Source organism: Urocampus carinirostris, chromosome 18 (genome assembly GCF_059441175.1).
Source record: "Urocampus carinirostris isolate Australia breed hairy pipefish chromosome 18, RoL_Ucar_1.0, whole genome shotgun sequence".
Classification (NCBI taxonomy): Eukaryota; Metazoa; Chordata; class Actinopteri; order Syngnathiformes; family Syngnathidae; genus Urocampus; species Urocampus carinirostris.
In genome coordinates, this window is record NC_142366.1 from 12,296,009 (window position 1) to 12,314,299 (window position 18,291).

The 18,291-nt window shown below is 37.5% G+C and overlaps 1 protein-coding gene across 1 annotated transcript in view; it reads right to left on the reverse strand.

The window, feature by feature from the left end:
- Positions 1-18,291, reverse strand: part of ube3c (ubiquitin protein ligase E3C) — a 50,508-nt gene that overhangs the window by 21,569 nt on the left and 10,648 nt on the right. Inside the window, exons 12-19 of the mRNA XM_088322646.1 lie at positions 12,421-12,507; positions 10,561-10,718; positions 8,702-8,928; positions 4,764-4,868; positions 4,601-4,688; positions 2,701-2,798; positions 1,896-2,028; positions 398-645 (exon numbers count right to left, since the gene is read on the reverse strand). Of these exons, the coding sequence (XP_088178772.1) occupies positions 398-645; positions 1,896-2,028; positions 2,701-2,798; positions 4,601-4,688; positions 4,764-4,868; positions 8,702-8,928; positions 10,561-10,718; positions 12,421-12,507 (1,144 nt within the window). The remainder of the gene's footprint in view (positions 1-397; positions 646-1,895; positions 2,029-2,700; positions 2,799-4,600; positions 4,689-4,763; positions 4,869-8,701; positions 8,929-10,560; positions 10,719-12,420; positions 12,508-18,291) is intronic.

An 18,291-nucleotide genomic window follows, 5' to 3' on the forward strand; every position in this document is an offset into this window, starting at 1 on the left:
ACCTTTAGTTATCTTTCCTATGCACAGTTTTATGAATGAAGTCCGAGGAGTCTTCAAAGTAAAGAAAATCAAACGAGAAGGACACTTTTCACATTGCACAAATAATGCCTTGTTATAAAACTCAGGATACATGATTTGATTAATGTGAAAGTGTTCAGATTGTCCAAGATAAGCTCTGGCTTTTTCCTACCAACCTTTTTTCTCCCTTTTGTTTTCTCAATGGTTTATCTAAGCTGTTGATCTTGAATTTGTTATAACCTTGTATATGATGATCAGTTGGAAAAATAATAAAAATGTCAATGTCAATCAGTGAGATGAACCAGCTCATGATTTTTGATCAACACACCGACTTTGGGACTACATAATCAATCACTCACTATTTTGCTGTAGAGCTCACCTTTCCCAGGATCCGGCCGAGGAAATAGTAGTGTCGTGTGAAGGATTCCCCTACTAGGGTCTCGGCTGCGGGGTTTGGGTAAAGCAGGCCCTCATTGGTGGTCTTGAAGACACCTTGGTTGGGGTTGAAGCCCGATTTGAGGAGCTCGTTGAGGAACTCACGGAAGATCCCCCCTCCATCGATGCCCGCCTCATCCAGACCGTGGGCGTTCAGCAGGTGCACCCGGATTCTTTTCTTTAAGTCTGGTTCTAATTATTTGAAAACATTTACAGTAAAATAAAAGATTAAATAAATAAAGTAAAAAATATCAAAAAACAAAACTCATAAAAATGACAAGAACATTAAAATTCAAATAATAAAAAATACACATGTAAAAGAAAAGAAAAAAGAAAACAAAGATAAAAATACAAACTTATTAATAAATACAAATAGTTACAAATATAAGTACAAAATAATAAAATATAAAATAAAAACAAACAAAATAAACAAATAAATGAAAATAAAAAGTACAAATGTAAAAATTAAATTAAAGATTAAACCGTAAACAAAAACTATGAACGATTGATAAAATTAGAAAAATACATATTCAAAAGAATGAAAATACAACATTAAAAAATAAAACATAAAAATACAAAATTATTTTAACAAATAGAATATAAATGCAAAGAAAAAGTTTAAAAGAAATACAATTCAAACAGTAAACATCTAAAAAAACTGAGAAAAAAAATATAAAAATAATGAACAAAAATATTGATAATTTTTTATGAAATATAAATAACATATTTACATAAAAGCTAAGATAATAATAAAACATCAATTGAGAAAATTAAACAATAAATAACAAAAAATAAAATAAAAAAATTATTAACAAAAACAAAATGTAAAAAAAAAATCCTAATTCAAAGTTAATAAAAAATAGATATATCCTTCTGAAACTAAATTTAAATGTTAAAAAATAAAAATAAAGCACAATTTGACAAAAACATACACAAATCAAAAAATGTAAAAAAAAAAACCTTTGCAAGGCCAAAACGTTCACCGTAGGATATTTTAAAAAGGTCATTCCTCAGAATCATTAATGCAAGGCGGTAAATCAAGAGGCAATAACTTATAGACGCATAAATGATATAGATCATGTCTTCGGCCTACTACTCTTTTTAATCAGAGTGGACCGGGTGGCCTTTTCAATTCAAAACACAAAAGAGGTGACTTAAAATAATTGATTCCGCCTTTTATGCCTTCCATTAGAATAATCGCAAGCGCGATTATGTGCGCCTCGCTCGAAATCCAATACGTGACGCGGGCGGGGGAGCTAACCTTGATTTTTACCTTGATCCTTCATATAAAGATTTTATAGGGCTGAATAAGAGTTTTAGAAAGAGTGTGAATGTTTACAGTGCTGCGCTTGCATCATCTTGCCAAGTGGAAGTCGATGAAACAATTTCCTGATAGTAATAATGTGACAAAAAAGGAAAAAAAAAACTGTAGATAGTTGTACCATTTTCTGGCGAGAGTTTATCGTAGGCGTCTTCGTAGATGTAGTTGCGTCGGATGGTGACGACAATGCCGTTGGAGAAGGGCCCGTCACCCTGTACGTCGCGTTTGTCAGCAAAGATTAACCTCTGGAAGATCTAGCACACCATATTGTAACATTTAGATTAGGATTCATCAAATTAAAATAAAAGGGATACTAATATTTGCTGCATATTTAATCAAAAATAAGTACTTAAAGGTTATTTTGCAAACAAAATTCAAATTATTTTATTGGTAAGGAACAATCAGATATGATTAGTCCAAGTACAAAAGATACATTTCTATACTTTTTCTTCATTCACCTGTTTTAGTGTAGTTATAAAAACTTTTCGGTCATGTAAGACTAAAAATGCTTGAGATAATAAATAAATCTTCCGTTTAAAATATGAAAGAAAACAAAAATGAAAATTAAATAAACGAAAAATAAGAATAAATCTAAAATAATTCAGATATCAATACATAATTTGGATAACAATGCATCAAGTATATCATGCTAACAGCATCTGCGGCTTGAAAAGAGAAGGGAAAACATTTTTACCGAATGAGATTTAATACAATTTCTATTTGCATTCGTATAACTGATAGTTTGGTTTTGAATCCAGTTTTTTTTGTTTGTGTATTTTGTTGTTTCTATTTTCATCACTATTTCTTGCATCCGTTTATACATTATTTTATTATTCATGTGATTATTTAATCATTAATTTTATTTTGACATTTTTGATCTTAAATATATTTTGCCTAAACCGGCTACATGTTGGCACGGCCGTTACCTTGACTCGCTCCTCGAAGGGAACAACAAAAGGGAGCTCGGTGAGAATGGCCAAATGTCTCTCTTCAGACACAGACAACTGTGGAGGTTCAGAGCCCACTGCAGAGAAAAAATATTGCAAAAAATAATAACAATTTGTCTTGTCACTTAAATCAACTTTTGCTTGTAAAAAAGGCATACACTGGGGAATATATATATAAACAAATATTTTAGGGGTAAAAGGCCTTTCTTTACATGCTCTATTATTTTTTTTCATACTTTTTAAGGTTCACACATGGTTCGCTGCATTAAATCGACCAGTCTATCCGCTTGCCGGGCATTTATCCATTAAGTTGATGTTTGTTTTCTATTAAACTCCATGAGGGAGGGAAAAACGCCACAATAGCAAAACTCCTCACTTAGCCTCCACTCCAGCTCAATTATTCCACTCAATTAGTCAGTCTGATCTGCATTTCGCCATCAGCTTTCCATCTTTGAGAAGAAATACTGCCTCCGTCAGGGTTGGTCAATACACCGCTCGTTCATCAATGGTGGGGGGACGACTACGAGGGAAGGGGGAATGTCCATTTAAACAAATGAGAAAAGGAGCGTGCAAACAGCAGGGGCAGATGTGGCCGAGTTCAGCGGGTACTTTCAAGCTAATTGAATATAGGCCATACAACTTGAGAGTGACATTAGGTAGCTCATACGCACATTGTTAGTAGCTTGTTTTGATGCAACACAGTCTCGCGCCCACACACACACACACACACACACACACACACACACTTAAAATGGCTCCTTATTGTACTATGAGCAAGGTCTTACTATGCTTTCATGGCCCTAATTATTTGCAAGACTCTCCATGTAAATAAAAATATATATAACGGTATAAGTGTAGCGTACATCAATTTTGGACAGCCTTCGGTTTTCCGGGGAAGGCAACACAGACATGAATTACCCCTCCCCAGTGAACTCTAGAGGATTGAACCAACCCATCTGAGTTCACATACAAGAAAGAGTTATCATTGGAATATGACCTGTTTGTGTCAAAACGATGTGATTGAATTGTATTGTGTTTTGAGCAAACAACCAAAAAGTTCAAATCGCACGCTCATTCACGGTTGGGCCAAAAGTTAGCGTAGGGGACCCTGACATATGCTGGCAGAAGGAGCCCCGCGGGACAAAGAACGGACCCGCAAGCCGCCAGCAGACAACCAAAGCTACATTAACACACTTCAAGCAGTGATACTGGTCGGAACTAGGCCTCAAGACTTGAGGATTGCACACTGCAGTCTCCCATAAGGACTCCCTGAACCAGCCTCAACCATCATTGCATCAACGCACAGCAAACAAAGTTCAACCAAATGGTTACCGGTATCGTAACGGTTTTAGGTAGATATTGGTGTGAATATAGGTGAATTAGAGCAAATTACAATAACGCCTGGTTGCCTAAAGTTCTATCTTTTGCTATCCTAATGATACCTGCCAGAAACACAACCTATCTTTCTTTCTGTCTGACTGTCTTTTTCTTCTTATAATTTTTTGTGTGTGTTCCATTAAAGTTTCTTATATAGATGATAAGTAAACCAAAATTCCCTAACTCTGAGTGTTTATGCCAAACTTCCAAATGCGGTAGAAAATAATTAACTTAATTGTCGTGTAGCCACTCTTGAGACTATTTGCAAGGTTTTTAATCCGTTTTCCTGATTAAATTATCTTAAAATGAATGTGGTACTCCTAGAAGTCGAGGCAATTTAAAAGATTGAACTAACCTCTTCATTGTCATTCGCCCATTGTTTATGTATTCAAATAATGTATTGATCCCTAAATTTGCTACACAAACTTTGGATATTACTAGTAGAAGTTAGAAGATCTTTGGCCACATGATCAAATAATAAAATAAAAAAAAATAATTATACCATCCAGTGTTGACTGAAGGGGTCCGATGCGGCCCATCCTTCTCGTTCGCCACATATGTCGGGCAGACGGCACGTACAGTTGAGTGACCTGAGTAGCCGCAGGAATGTTTTAAACTCAATAAATGAAGAAAAAAAAACTCATTTATTCTTCTACAAATGGTACCTTATCGGCTCGGATGTTGACCTCCTGGGAGAGCCAGTGGCCCGACGGACAGAAAGGTCGTCTGATGTCGCGAGCTTTCAACATTTTCACCAAATTTGTGATTACCTGGTAAAAACACACAGAAATAGGGAATCCACAAAATTAACAACAAAAGATGTACTAAAATTGCGATAAATTATATGATCTGATAAGTATTCAAATATTCATTTACCTATACGGTAAATGGTCTGCATTTAGATTTAGCACTTTTCAAGTCAGTGAAGACCTCCCAGAGCGCTTTAAAATGTGCTTCACACTATCTGTCTGTCCACCCAAGAGGGAAGGAGTTTAGATATGACCACAATCTCGGATTGATTAAGGTAGGTGAGGATATTATTGCATACCTGTCAACTTATACTTTTCCCTTGTATTTTATTTGTTTTTTAATCATTTGAAATTGTGTACTCCATGTACAAAATTTTGTATGGGAATTATTTTTAATCTAAAAAAAAATTGTTAGACCGAGCTTGTCTAATCTGGATCGTCTCCGTCCGTCACTGGTAGCAGACGTCAGTGTAGAATGCTAATATTGTCGCAGTAATCTGCATAGTCTGTCTTGCAGTGCGGCACGTCTACAGGACAGTTCTGAGGTCATGGGTTCAAATCCAGCTACCAGGCTTCCTGTGCAGAGTTTGCATGTTCTCCCCATGCTTGCATGCTTCTTTTTTTAAATTGCAATTTTTTTGTGAGAAAAAAATAATTAAAAAACAGAATTGTCTGAACAGTTTTATCACCCTTTTGTTACTTATTTATATAAAGAAAATTAAGAATATTGTATTAGGATTTTTTTGCCTTTAAAAAAACAAGCTTAAAAACTACAGTTAAATAAAAAAATTGTAAATATGTTTGTATCTCAAATTGGCATTCCTAAAAAAAAACCTGTATATTTATTTTATTTATAGTTCTAATTTTTATTTTGTTCTCATATTTTTTACTCGAGAAGCACTAATGAAATTTCATTTCATAAGGTAAAGTATACATTAAGAAAAAAAAGACAAACATCTTTCACTGTACTTAAAGGGAATGTGTAATATTGAGTGCCTCCTAGTGGTACAAATATATCTTCATTCAGTAAAATACAATACATTGATTTAAAAAATAGGAAAATATACATGAGCAATCACGTCAATCTTAATTTTAATACATATTTATAAGTCGATAAACTTGGTATATCTTTTACATTGCAGAATCTGTACCTAGTAGTCGCTGCCATGTTTGTCTGGCATCTTGCTGCTACGTTGTGCTCATTTAAAACTTGTCTTTGATCGCACTAGACAATACAGTTCCATCTAGTGGTCGAATATTACAATGTCCCTTTAAAGTAAAGTTAGGTGGTTTGGTTACTGTCAAGAATCTAAAAATTAATTTATATGAATACTTTGGAATGGGTTCAATTTCTATTTTGAATTATTATTACTCTAATTTTGCTGGTCTACTAGTGATCCCAAGAGCCAAGAAGAGATCCGCGGGTTCGAGAGCGTTCACCATTTGGGCCCCGATGCCCTTCCCCCTGAGATTCGATCTGCAACCTCATTGGAAATTTTCAAATCTAGGCTTAAAAAACACTTCTATTCTATAGCATATGAATAACCTATATTTTATGTTGACAATATCTGTGTATTATTTGTTATTGCAACAACCAGTGCAGCCTGGTCATCCTGGAAGCGGGATTACCTCATGCGCAGTCCCTCCTCGGGGTTTCTTCATTTTCCTCATGTTGAGGTTTTGACTTTGAGTTTTTCCTTGCCCTCATGTAGGTCTTAGCTCAGCGGATGGTGTATTTATAGTCTATGGTTTGCAATAATCTGTGGTCTGCTAGGCCTTTGAGAATCTTTGTGATTAATGGATAGCCATTAACAAATAAACATGACTTGACTCTGCGAAAAGAAATGTTTGTAAAAACAAAACAAAAAGTAACCTGAATTACAGATGTATTCACTATTGCTTGAAAATGCCTTTTAACCTTACTGCAAAACCCCCCCTCCTAAGAGTTCTTACGTCCTGTCATAACAGTTACGGCAGGACAATTTCCATATGAAGCACGGGCTAAACGGTCCAAATCGAAGACTTCTCCCCTAAAGCACGTCATTTTTATAAAACGCCGATTAATCTGGCAGCGCGGGCCATAACAGCGAGTGCAAAACGCTGTAAATGGAAGGCAGCGATGTGTTGGGAGCGCATCGCCCCCCGACTGTCGAATGAATAAGCATTCCTTAATCAGCCCATCGGGTTAAGTGCGAGCCTTAATGGGCCTCTCCCAAACTCCGGCATGACACGGTTCTCCAAACATGGCCAAGAAGGAAGTTCCATTAGCAATATTAATACAAGCTTAGTTGATCATTTTCATTCAATTAGCTTCTTTCAATTAAATAGATAGCTCGACAATGGGGACGATAAAAGATGGGGAGGGACGGCTGATGACACCAAGCAAACATTAGCGTGTTAGGGGTCAGCGGCGTTAAAGCGACTGTAAATCCCAGCGCTCAATTTGGAAAATGCACTTTCCTTGCTCCCCACTTCTTTAATGGGTCGTTTTAGCTGACAAGAGGCCTTCCAGCGGATATTTTATGAAAATCAGCCGCCCACTGGCTTCTCAGGTAGTTACCCACCTTCTGGAAAAAAAGCGGTGATTTTCTACATCGGGTAAACCGCTACAAAGTCACCTGATTGCTTTTTTTCTTTAATTGCAGCAAGGAACCAGGAATGAGGGAGGTAAGGGGAAAGTTGACCTGTTTTCCATCTCATTTCATTGAGGTAAATAGCCGACGGATGACCTATACAGATGCTCCTCTTTGTATTTGCCCATTCATTTGTTCATGCTTGATTTCCACCAAAGCACAGGTCACCATGCAATTACCCCCACTCATGCAGATTTTTTTTATCTATCTATCTATCTACCCTGGTCATATCCCCCAAGAGGGGTGACCGACACCAAGACAAACACACACAAAAATAAAGAAAATTTAAAAAAAGGAAAAAAGTAACAAAAAAAACACACACATTTTTGAACCATGGCCAACACAAATGCCCAAACACCCAAAGTTAGGCACCTCGGCACCTAAGTTGGTCATGCTTTTGTCTCTCCAGATGAAATTGAACACAAGAAAGCAGCCATGTCACTCGGGTCAGGGTGACACAACACACTCTTCTGTTCAACACTAGGGCCTGACAGCTTTCACTGGTTTACCCCTGCCGCATCATACGGGTGCCCTGTCCATCCCTTAGAAAACGTCTAAACATCCCACTATCCTTTCAAAACACCTCTCCACTCATTCCTATCACCAACAACAGCTCTAGCTTCCATTAAATTTAGAACTCTTTCCTGCAGTGCACTCATAACACTATCCATCCACGTCAATCGCGGATTTTCTTAATACAGCTGTAAATTGTATTAGCTTTGCTAACAAATGAAATGTAAAACACAAGTAGAGCAGTATTTTTTTAATTCATCGATTCTATTAATATATCCTGATAACACTGGCAGTAATTTTAGAGAGAACTAGTTGTGTTAGCTAGTGAACTACCTCTGTGCTGATAGTAGTACAAGTCACAGAACTTTTAATGAAAAAAAAAAAGAAAGTAAAATATTACCCTTTGGTAAAAAAAATATTTCTGTTTCTATATAGGCATACATAAGTTTATAAAAATTCTAGGAAAAAAAATAAGCCAAAAAAATGTGCCCTCATGTGGCAAATTTTTTTTCAGTACTATGCAATATTACATGAAATAATATTCTTAACTTAGCCATTCCACAAGTAGACTTAATTGTCCCACTAGTGGGGGGCAGAGAGACAATTTTTAAAGAAAATTTCAAAACACGTGTAGTCATATTTAAATAAGTGGCTGTGCAATGTGTGAGTGCATTTGTGTGAAAAAATAAATCCAAGTATAGGGCTGACCTTAAAGAGCTGCACCCAGCGTTTCTGTTCAGCCTGAATGCGCTGCTGAACTTCTGCATTGGTTTTGACGCCGACGCTGCGGAAAGCCGCCATATATTCTTCGCGGTGCTCCGTTTTGGTCTCGGGGTAGGCCAGTTTGATGATGCCGAGGCACGCGTCCCGAAGGCAGCGAGAAAGACTCACTAGTTCCGAAAGGGTGAAAGGCATCATGGACGACTGCGTCTGACCTGAAAGGCAGTTCTTGTTATTTTTCGGATTGAGCGTCTGAAACTGAGTACAAAAACTGAATCTCAATTGTATTATTCCCATTAATACAGCAGATGTCTGGGTTACACTCACCTTACTTTGCAATGTTTTCACATTACCGTGTGGAAAATGTGGTTATGTCAGCCCATCGTAAGTCATATTCCCCAACCTTATGATATTAACAAGAAATTATTTCCCGTGCCCAAAATCAATTTTGCGGAGTCTGTATGTATGACTGTGCCAGATAAATGCCTTATACATCTTTCGGACGCCTGTCTGCTATTGGTCGAAGTCTTACTTTATTGTCTTATTGTACACTGAATGTTTTGATACACTTTGAGTGACAATTTATTGCCTATGAAAAGCTTTACAACAAAAAATAATAATTTGATTATACAAATAAATTACATTTGAAATAACATGGAAAAAAAGAATAGCATAACAGCAGTTTCAGGGATTCATAACGATGCTGATATCCTATTTGCTGAACTCCTTCCTAAAATGCTCCCTTTTTCTTTGTTAAGCTCAGAATCTCGGGTAACAAAATTTGATTAGTTTCCTGAGACTTGCATTGATGATAAAAACAGAAACAAATCTTGCCATTATCAAATAATACAAAGAAGGCTATGGACGATGGCCGTAAGCAATCTACAATCTGGACAATTATAACAAATAAGGAGGTGCTTAAAAACAAAACAAAAATTCTAACAGTACAACAATCTTTGCAAGTGGAATTTCTAACATTAGTTTTATTTTTTTAATCTGCCGTCGCAATCTTTTCCATCCATTGCATCCACCCACTAACTCCGCTGTACCAGCTCAAGTCTTGTCACACCAGAGGCAAGTAAAATCTATTTTTTTCTTTATAGTTATCTCATCTCATCTCATTAGCCGTACCGCTTATCCTCAGTAGGGTCGCGGGGGGGCTGGAGCCCATCCCAGCCATCTTCGGGCAGTGGGCAGGGGACACCCTGAACTGGTTGCCAGCCAATTGCAGGGCACACGGGGACAGACAACTCACTCGCTCATTCACACCTAGGGACAATTTGGACCGGCCAATTCACCTGAAATGCATGTTTTTGGAATGTGGGAGGAAACCGGAGTGCCCGGAGGAAACCCACGCAAGCACGGGGAGAACATACAAACTCCGCACAGGAAGTCTGGAGCTGGATTTGAACCCACGCAGGAGGTTCCCATGACATGAACTGTGCCGCACAAGCGCTTACCACTGCGCCGCCGTGCTGCCCTCTTTACAGTTATATGTAATGTTATTGAATAATAAACATGTATTTACATGTAAGTAGGACTATCTACTATTTTGTTATTTTCATGTTTTTTCTTGTTTGTAACGCATTAGCTAGTTGTCACAGGTTTTTATTCCCTGCCATAAAACAATTTGCCCTTAAGATCCCGACATCTGAACGGATCCCGGGGGTCTATTGAATAGACTCTTTCAAAATGTATTTCAAAAAATGTGAGCGTCGTATCCCGCGGGTCATCCGTATAGACTTTTTTAAAATGTATTTCCCCAAAAAATTAAATAAAAAAAATACATTTAATAATATTGCTACTTTTGTTTCCGAATAAGCGATATATGTCAGGAGATGGCTTACCTTCCATTTCGCGTCCGAAAAACTCGCTGTCATGAACAGAGATGAGTGAGTGGCTGAAAAGCGAACTGAAGAGGTAGAAAAGCGGAATGATGCGGTTGGAGTCTTCGTAGGACATGGGCGAGCCTCGGGAGATCAACTGCAGGAGCGGAATCATTGAGCTGAAGAGAAAGCGGATATGAACTCATTGATGGTTAGAGGCGTCAAAGATCCCTTCTCACAGATAATGGGTATTGCTTACAGCGCAATATGTCAGTTGGATTAAGGCAGTTCAGCTAAAAAAAGTGTCAGCAATTTGGCAGGTTTAAATTTGTCAAATACAGTATAAACTGATCAAGATGGATAGTTTTTTGGTTGTTTTTGTCAACAAAAAGACCGAATCTTTTCATTCATTGATACGTTTTTATTGTTTTAAATACTGGACAAATGCAAAGAAGATTTTCTTATATTGACTCACATTTGTCCTTAATGGTTTTTACCATTACATCAATGTCACTGTCAGCCATTCATGTTGCTGCTCTTTGATTTTCCACACCCTTAAGGGCATATCTGTTTTTGTAACCTTGAACATTTAATAAAAAAAGGGTGCTCGGTGGAGGCTTTGGGAAGGGATGGAATTCTTTTATCCGAGCACCTCTCCCGGTCCTTCTTGCAAGTTCAAAATCCATCGATGTCTTCTCATCTCATTTTCAGTGTCTACTAAGGTTTAAACATAAGTTATTAAAACCAAAATATACCAGTTTTTGGGCTGTTGTTTAACACAAATTTAGGGCTTTTTGAAAATATTTTTGGAAGGCCAATTGAGGGAATTTGTGATAGAATTACTGTTTTTCCCGTTTGTTTTCAAAATAGAAATATACAAAAAAACAAGCATACTATCGAATTTTGTTTGAATTTTTTTTCCAAATTTGGGGAATTAAAACAAATATAATTGACCCTTTTTTATGAAAAATAAACAGTTTTCAAAAGAGTTTCTGTGCTTAACAATATCGTTTTATAGGCACAGCAGGTGGGTTAATCAAGCCTCTCGGACATCTTTGTACTTTTTTATACATGGAAATGTGAAAAGGCGCTTTCATTTGTTTCTACTGTTGACACGAAGAAAAATCATAAAATTCAAAGTTACAAAATATAATTTCGGGGATGTTTGTAACAACAAAATGGCAGGACAACAAGAGGGTTAAATGAAATGGCTTAGGGTACAAAATAAACCAAATTAGTGGCTTTCAAACTCAAAGATTATGTTCTGGGTAATTTTAAATTCATGACAAATGTCTGATTTTTTTTTGTGCAAACTACTGTTTTTCTTTGTTGCTGCTAAGTTTCATTGCATGAAACTCTAAAAAAATATACCTTGGGAGCTATTTTTGTTTAGTTTTTTTGTTGCTGGTAAAATGTTATTGCATTGCTTTTCATTGCGCTATTGTTACGATGCACTATTCTTTTTCATTCACATTGCACTATTATTATAACTTAGACCAGTCTTTAACCACTAAGTTGCAAATATTATTTCTGCCTTTCATTCCGAAAATATCATACTTTTTTTTCTCTTTTAAGTCTTTATTACATGTTTACCTTGGACTGCCATGTCGAATCTTGTTGCAAACAAAATTCTCCAACATTGATATCAATGACAATAAAGACGATTCAATTTAATCCAAATTTGGGGGGTTGTTTTAAATAAGATGGCTGCATTTTTATGTACTTTCGATCATTATTAAAAAAAAAGTGTATTGTTCTCTACAACTCAAAAAGTCCTGTTGAGGGAACTCAGGTAATAGATTCATCACAAAAAGGATTAGAAATGGGTCATTTTGGACTCCACTGTTGATAAATTGCAGAGTTATATCAGTAAAAGCTCACCCGGTTATCATTTTGGTGGTCATGGAGGTGATGAGGTGCCAAAGGTGCTGCAGGAAACGTGCATTGAAGGCTAAACTGTACAGAAGTCTGTTGGAGAACAAAAGAGGAAAGGAGTTGAGGTTGCGTTCAATGTCAACATTCATCATCCGGCACTTAAACAACCCGCCGAAAAGAACTGTAAGAAGACTTTGCGTCAACGCGTCTGCTGACGCACCCCGTTTAACGAGCGAGGACGCAAAGAGAAATAAATGACACTCTACTCTAACGTGGAATCTTCTTGGCCTGCCCTCTCCAAAAGAAGATTAAATGAGCCATTAAGCTTTATTTAGGCGAGCAACCTTCCATTAGTAAACTAGTTGGTCCTGCGACAGGAGAGAGGCCGCTGCAGCTTCCTGCCCCATTTCGCTTAATAGCCGAGAGGGGACAAGAAGACAATGGAGGTCAGAGGAGGCGGCAAGGTCCCCGTCGTGACCTTACTGTTCCAAACCTGCTCACTGAGAAGTACGTGATAATGCCGAGAAAAGACCTCACATACCTCGCATTTAGTAGCGGGGGCTGCGGCACCGAGGTGCGAAGCGGCTCTGTGTTCCCAGTCTTTGTGTAAACTCCTGAATTGCATCGCTTTTCACGCAGCGGGCAAGAGCAGGTGACAATATTGTGCTAAGTATGCAAGCAGGTCTATCCCACAAAGTAAAAGCAGACACATTTAGGAGCCTTTTTAGGACCACTACCATCAAATTTAGGACCCCTCAGTCAACTGCCAAATACTAATAGAATTTATTAGGATCCCAAAACTTGTTGTATTATAATTAGTTTATACCCAGACAGCAGGGAAACGAGCAGGATGCCAAGATGACAATAAATGCATCTACACACATACTCCCTGCCTTCGTCAAGCAAAAATAAGTACCAATTTCATTGATTATTCAAACACCATCTTGAAAGTCTCTAAATGCAGACTTCCGGCCGTTGTTGAGCAGCCTAAAAAGTGTTTTAAATTATTTTTTGTACCCTGTTCATCGGATAGAGATTGCCTTTTTAATTTTTTTCCCTTGGCTTTTCGGGTAGCAACAAATCTGAGACAAAATCAAGACCTGATCCAAAATGAGGAGGAAGTGGCAAATAGTTTGTGATTTTGATGCATCAAACCGTGTAATGGAAAATTATAATTCTACATTTATGTTTTGATTTCAAATCACATGTTCATGATTATGTCGTTTTCTCTTGAGTGATGATGAGATTCACATTACATATTATACCTTGTTATGATCATTTGGTTACGTGATTTGAATTGGGTGAAAAGTGGTTGGCCTGCCGAAGGGACGGGACCAAGATAAGTTTCGGTTTTTTTTTCTAGTTTTTCTGTTTTATCAATTGTTAATCAAAGTTATTGATTTTAGCCTGATGGAAAGCAACTGGATTTGAGCTTTGATTTAAAATAATTTTAAATATGACTTAATTAAATTACAATGGAAAAAATGTACTTGTAATCATCTTACTTTTTAACATGGCCTTCAGAAGAAATAAATATAAACCTCTGAACAAAGTTTATAAAATTCATCAAGAATAATTTAATAATGAATACATTTAAGTAGTCAGCACCCCACCATATCATCAGACTGTGATTGTTTTTTTTTTTTTTGTAATTCATCAGGGGCAATTTTATGACTCGTGTGTTACATCAAAATGAAAATTGTGCACAAATGTATTCATACTGCGGAAAACCAAAAAGCATTTTTTGAAATATATTTATAAACCTGCAACTGAATTGAAATCATTTAAATGTGTGTTGTTGTTTTTTTTTTTTCATTTAAAACCTGTTTATTCATTTTTTGTATAAAAGGGATGGAACTCAAATATTTTCAAATGTGCTTCATTGGATTTAAAAAATAATAGATTAAATAAAAATTGGAAATACAGTGGAACCTCGGTTCACGACCATAATCCGTTCCAGAACCCTGTTCGAAAACCGATTTGGTCGATCACCGAAAATCGTTTTTCCCATTAAAAGTAATTTAAAATCATTTTAATCCGTTACAACACCCTGAACGTTTACCATGAAAGTAAACATGAAGCTAACCCAGGCTAATCGTACGTTCGCGTGAGGGTAATCTTCCGTACGAAAGATTACGCCAACATGAACGTGTAAAAATAAAAAAATTAGGTCGTTTACACGTAATTTAGCACCCGGGTCTCCACAACAAGTGGTAAGCGGTTAGAGGATAAAGAAAAGATTTATGAATAGGATTTCTTACCTTTGTGGTGGTCTGCAGAAGCCATGCTCTATTCCCTCGAAAGAAGGGAAACTCGCACATCTTCTTCATATTTTGCTCTTATTTCTTTCTTAAATGCAATAGTTGTACGCACTACTCTTCTTTTTTCACCTGTAGCAACTTTGCTGTTTGCACCGACCTTCTTCCGAGGCATAATTAGGGGTTAAAACACTCCGTTCACCGATATTAAAAACGAAAGCAAAAAGGAGTGTGCGCTCACGTGAAAAAAGTTCTTCACGAGGGGTGGGGGCAATCTACACCCGTACGCCGCTCAGCATCGCCCCTGGCGTACCGAGAACCGATTTGTCCGAACTGAAAGGCGTTCGAAAACCGAGGTTCCACTGTAATTGTTTAATTCTTAAAGGGACAGTGTGCACTATTTTGACCACTAGATATTGCTGTATTGTGTAGTTTAACTGAAAAGCTAAAGGAAGAATACATACTACAGACACTCATAGAGGCCAAACCACATAATTTTTCTTCTCATTTTATTGCCGAGCGTTTCAAAAGGTTTGTTTTTTGGGGGGTAAACGTAGCAGCACAATGGTAGATAATCATGTCAGCTCCCTCTAGGTGAGCCTCATATTGTGCAAGATAAAAACAAATGTGTGGACAAGCAAGTAATAAACAATGCATGTTTGGACAATAGTGCATGTATTTGTGCGTTTTTGTTTTTTTATGATTTAAGTTTATTTAACCACGAGGAGACACTACATAAAACATACAGTCCCTTTAATGGAAAGCCACATTGCCAGTGTAGGTCAGTGTGACCGTCAGGTCTTTTTTTGCATGTCTTATCCAACAGGATTCGCACGCCTTTTTCCTGGCCAAATTCAAACACTTTTTAAGGACTTGAAAATCCAATTTTCTAATTTCTCAAGTACCATTAACAGAACAAATAATACATTATGGTTGATATAAACTATTAATCGTCTTTTTCATTATTGCAATTGATGCCACCAACACTAACGAAGTAATCCTTGCACTAATACACATTTTATAGTGCTCTATTTTTCGTAGCATGTAACAAACAGTTAGAAAAAAAAGTTTTAGTCCTCTTCATGTATTACCTTTCATGTGACTGGAGAGAGCCGACTCCCATTGTGAAGAGTTTAATATCTTTTTTTGCATACTTTGTCGCATGCTGTGGATGGATTTGTTCGACATTTTAGCCATTTTTTTTCTTAGCCATTGATCATAAAACGGCAGCCTCCCGGCATCTTGGTCTGATGCACCTGTCTTCTTAAGCAGGACAGGTAAAAGCACTATTCAAGCACTTCCAGGTCCTATCTTTCATTTTTTTCAGTAACTTCAGAGGAAGAAATCCGTTAGCATTTAAAGAAGGTTGTTGTTTTTTTTACTTGGACGACTAAAATAATGTCGCCATCTTGCTGCTAGCACATACTTTGTGGTATTTTAAGCGATTCTTGTCTATGATTTATGATCTTTTTGTGTCAAAGGGCTGTATAAACTGACATGAATTCTGCAATTCTGCTTCAACAACGCAGAGTGCATTTAATCTTTCAATCTGGTGTATGTTTTTTATTATTGTTAGCATATCGTTAAGAAAAACAAAAAATCTATGGAGACGTCTGAGAGCTGAAAGAGCCGGTTGGCTCTTCTCAGTGATCTAAACGAAAGAGCCAGTTTTTTAAATAGAGCTGTCCTCTTGGCTCCGAACAGTGGCTCCGCAGTGACGCGTCACATGACAGCACCATAATAATAATATAATAATAATAATTTCCTTGGATTGTCATTCTTTGTAACAATGTACACAGAACGAAATGTCGATACACCTGACCCGTTGTAGCGAGCCGATGCAGCCGCAGCCAACAGAGGGCGCCGCCATTTTACCAATGTTATAAGTCTGACAAGCCACTAGAGTCATTTTCATGCCCTTTTCAAAAATGTTTCCTCATATATTGCCAAGTCTTTAGAGTCACACTGCCAATAAACCAGACAATGCCAACAATTTTAAATATTTTCAAGAACTTGATCCAAAATTCAAATATTTTCCTGATCTTGAAACAACATTAAAATTCAAGTATTTCCAAGCATTTCAAGCACCCGTATGAACCCCGCATACAAACTAATGAAAGCTGCCGTTAATCACGAGCGAAGATGAAATGCAATGGCAGAGCGAAGCCACTGAGCCAGCGTGTTGGCGTCATTTTTAAACAGACTTGCTTCATTTTTATTCATTTAATAAGTGGTCTATCAAGTCAGGCAGTCATAAAACATTGCCGCAATTTCATGCAATTACAAGCAATTCACCCAAAATTCAATCACTTTTTAAAACTCAAAAGCACAAAATTAAAATCCAACCTTTTTTAAGGATTTCAAGCACCAGTATGAAACCTGTTATAATCAACCACACAAGGATGCTTTTGTTTTGCCGGCAAGAACATGTGTTAATCGAAATTCTGCCCCTCCAATCGCCCCCATTCAAAAGACGCTTGCCTCCCGACACGAAGAGATGACCCCGAGACTCCATAAGGAGGGTTTGAAAAATGGTCTGCGGCCCCGCCACGCGCCATCTGTCAGCACTACAAGCCTCTGGAGAGAAGCTCTGGGAGGAGAGTGCTGCATTCGACTCATAACAAGCGGTGTTGGTGTTTGATTGAAATGGGAAACAAAGCACTAAACGCCAGCTGACACGCAGATTTACGGCCTGCCGGAAGACCCAAACCCCTTTTTCAATCACGGAATGAACCGCCAATAAACAAAAGGCAAAAGAAGCAGCCAGGGGGAGGAAAAAAACTGTGATGAATCATGGCAGGATCGAGGCCTGGAGTGAAGATTTGAGGAACCAGCTTGCTTGCGTTTCTTTTTTGTCTCCCAACCGGTTGGCGTGTTATCACTTGCTGCTCCCGCATTTCTAAATGACAGTAAATATCTAATGCTAACCATCAAAACGGCATTACACTGTGGGCAAGGGGAGCATTAGAAAAGCAATTTCAATCTATTAGAGGTCCTGAGTTGGATTTTAATCGCGCTCTGACTTTGCAGATATTTAATAAAAAACGCAAGGTTGGCAAGACGCTTTTCCCCCTCTTCCTCAGCACAGTAAATCAAGACCGGGGATGCAATTTGCTCCCCTTAGCCTCTTGTAAAGCTATCCGGTCCGCTCTCGTGGCAATTAATCTTACCCTGCGAGCTAATTATTTTGTACAGATATCCAATAATGATGGAAGATGGAGAAGATATATGGCATAAGTGACAGCGAGAAAGGAAGGGAAAAACAAGCAATTCTCTTGAGATTTTCCAGGAGAAGCGAAATTAACAATTATGAGTCAATCGTCTTGTCCATGTTGCATATTTTGAGCACGTGAAGATAATATGGTTGTCATTGTAATCAGGTCTAGCTCTAGATACAGTTGACCTACAATGTATTGCTACCCTGTTTCACTTTACGGTGAGAAAGAATATATTTTTTCGGACCCTCTTTACAGCATTTTTCCCACTATGTGACATCAAGTCAGGTCATGTTTATTTGTCTAGCCCTTAATCAAACGGAGTCTCAAAGGGCTGCACAGGCATGAACAACAGATTATTGTATGTGCCAAAACACAAAAAAAAATCAAACTGTGCCGTGTTC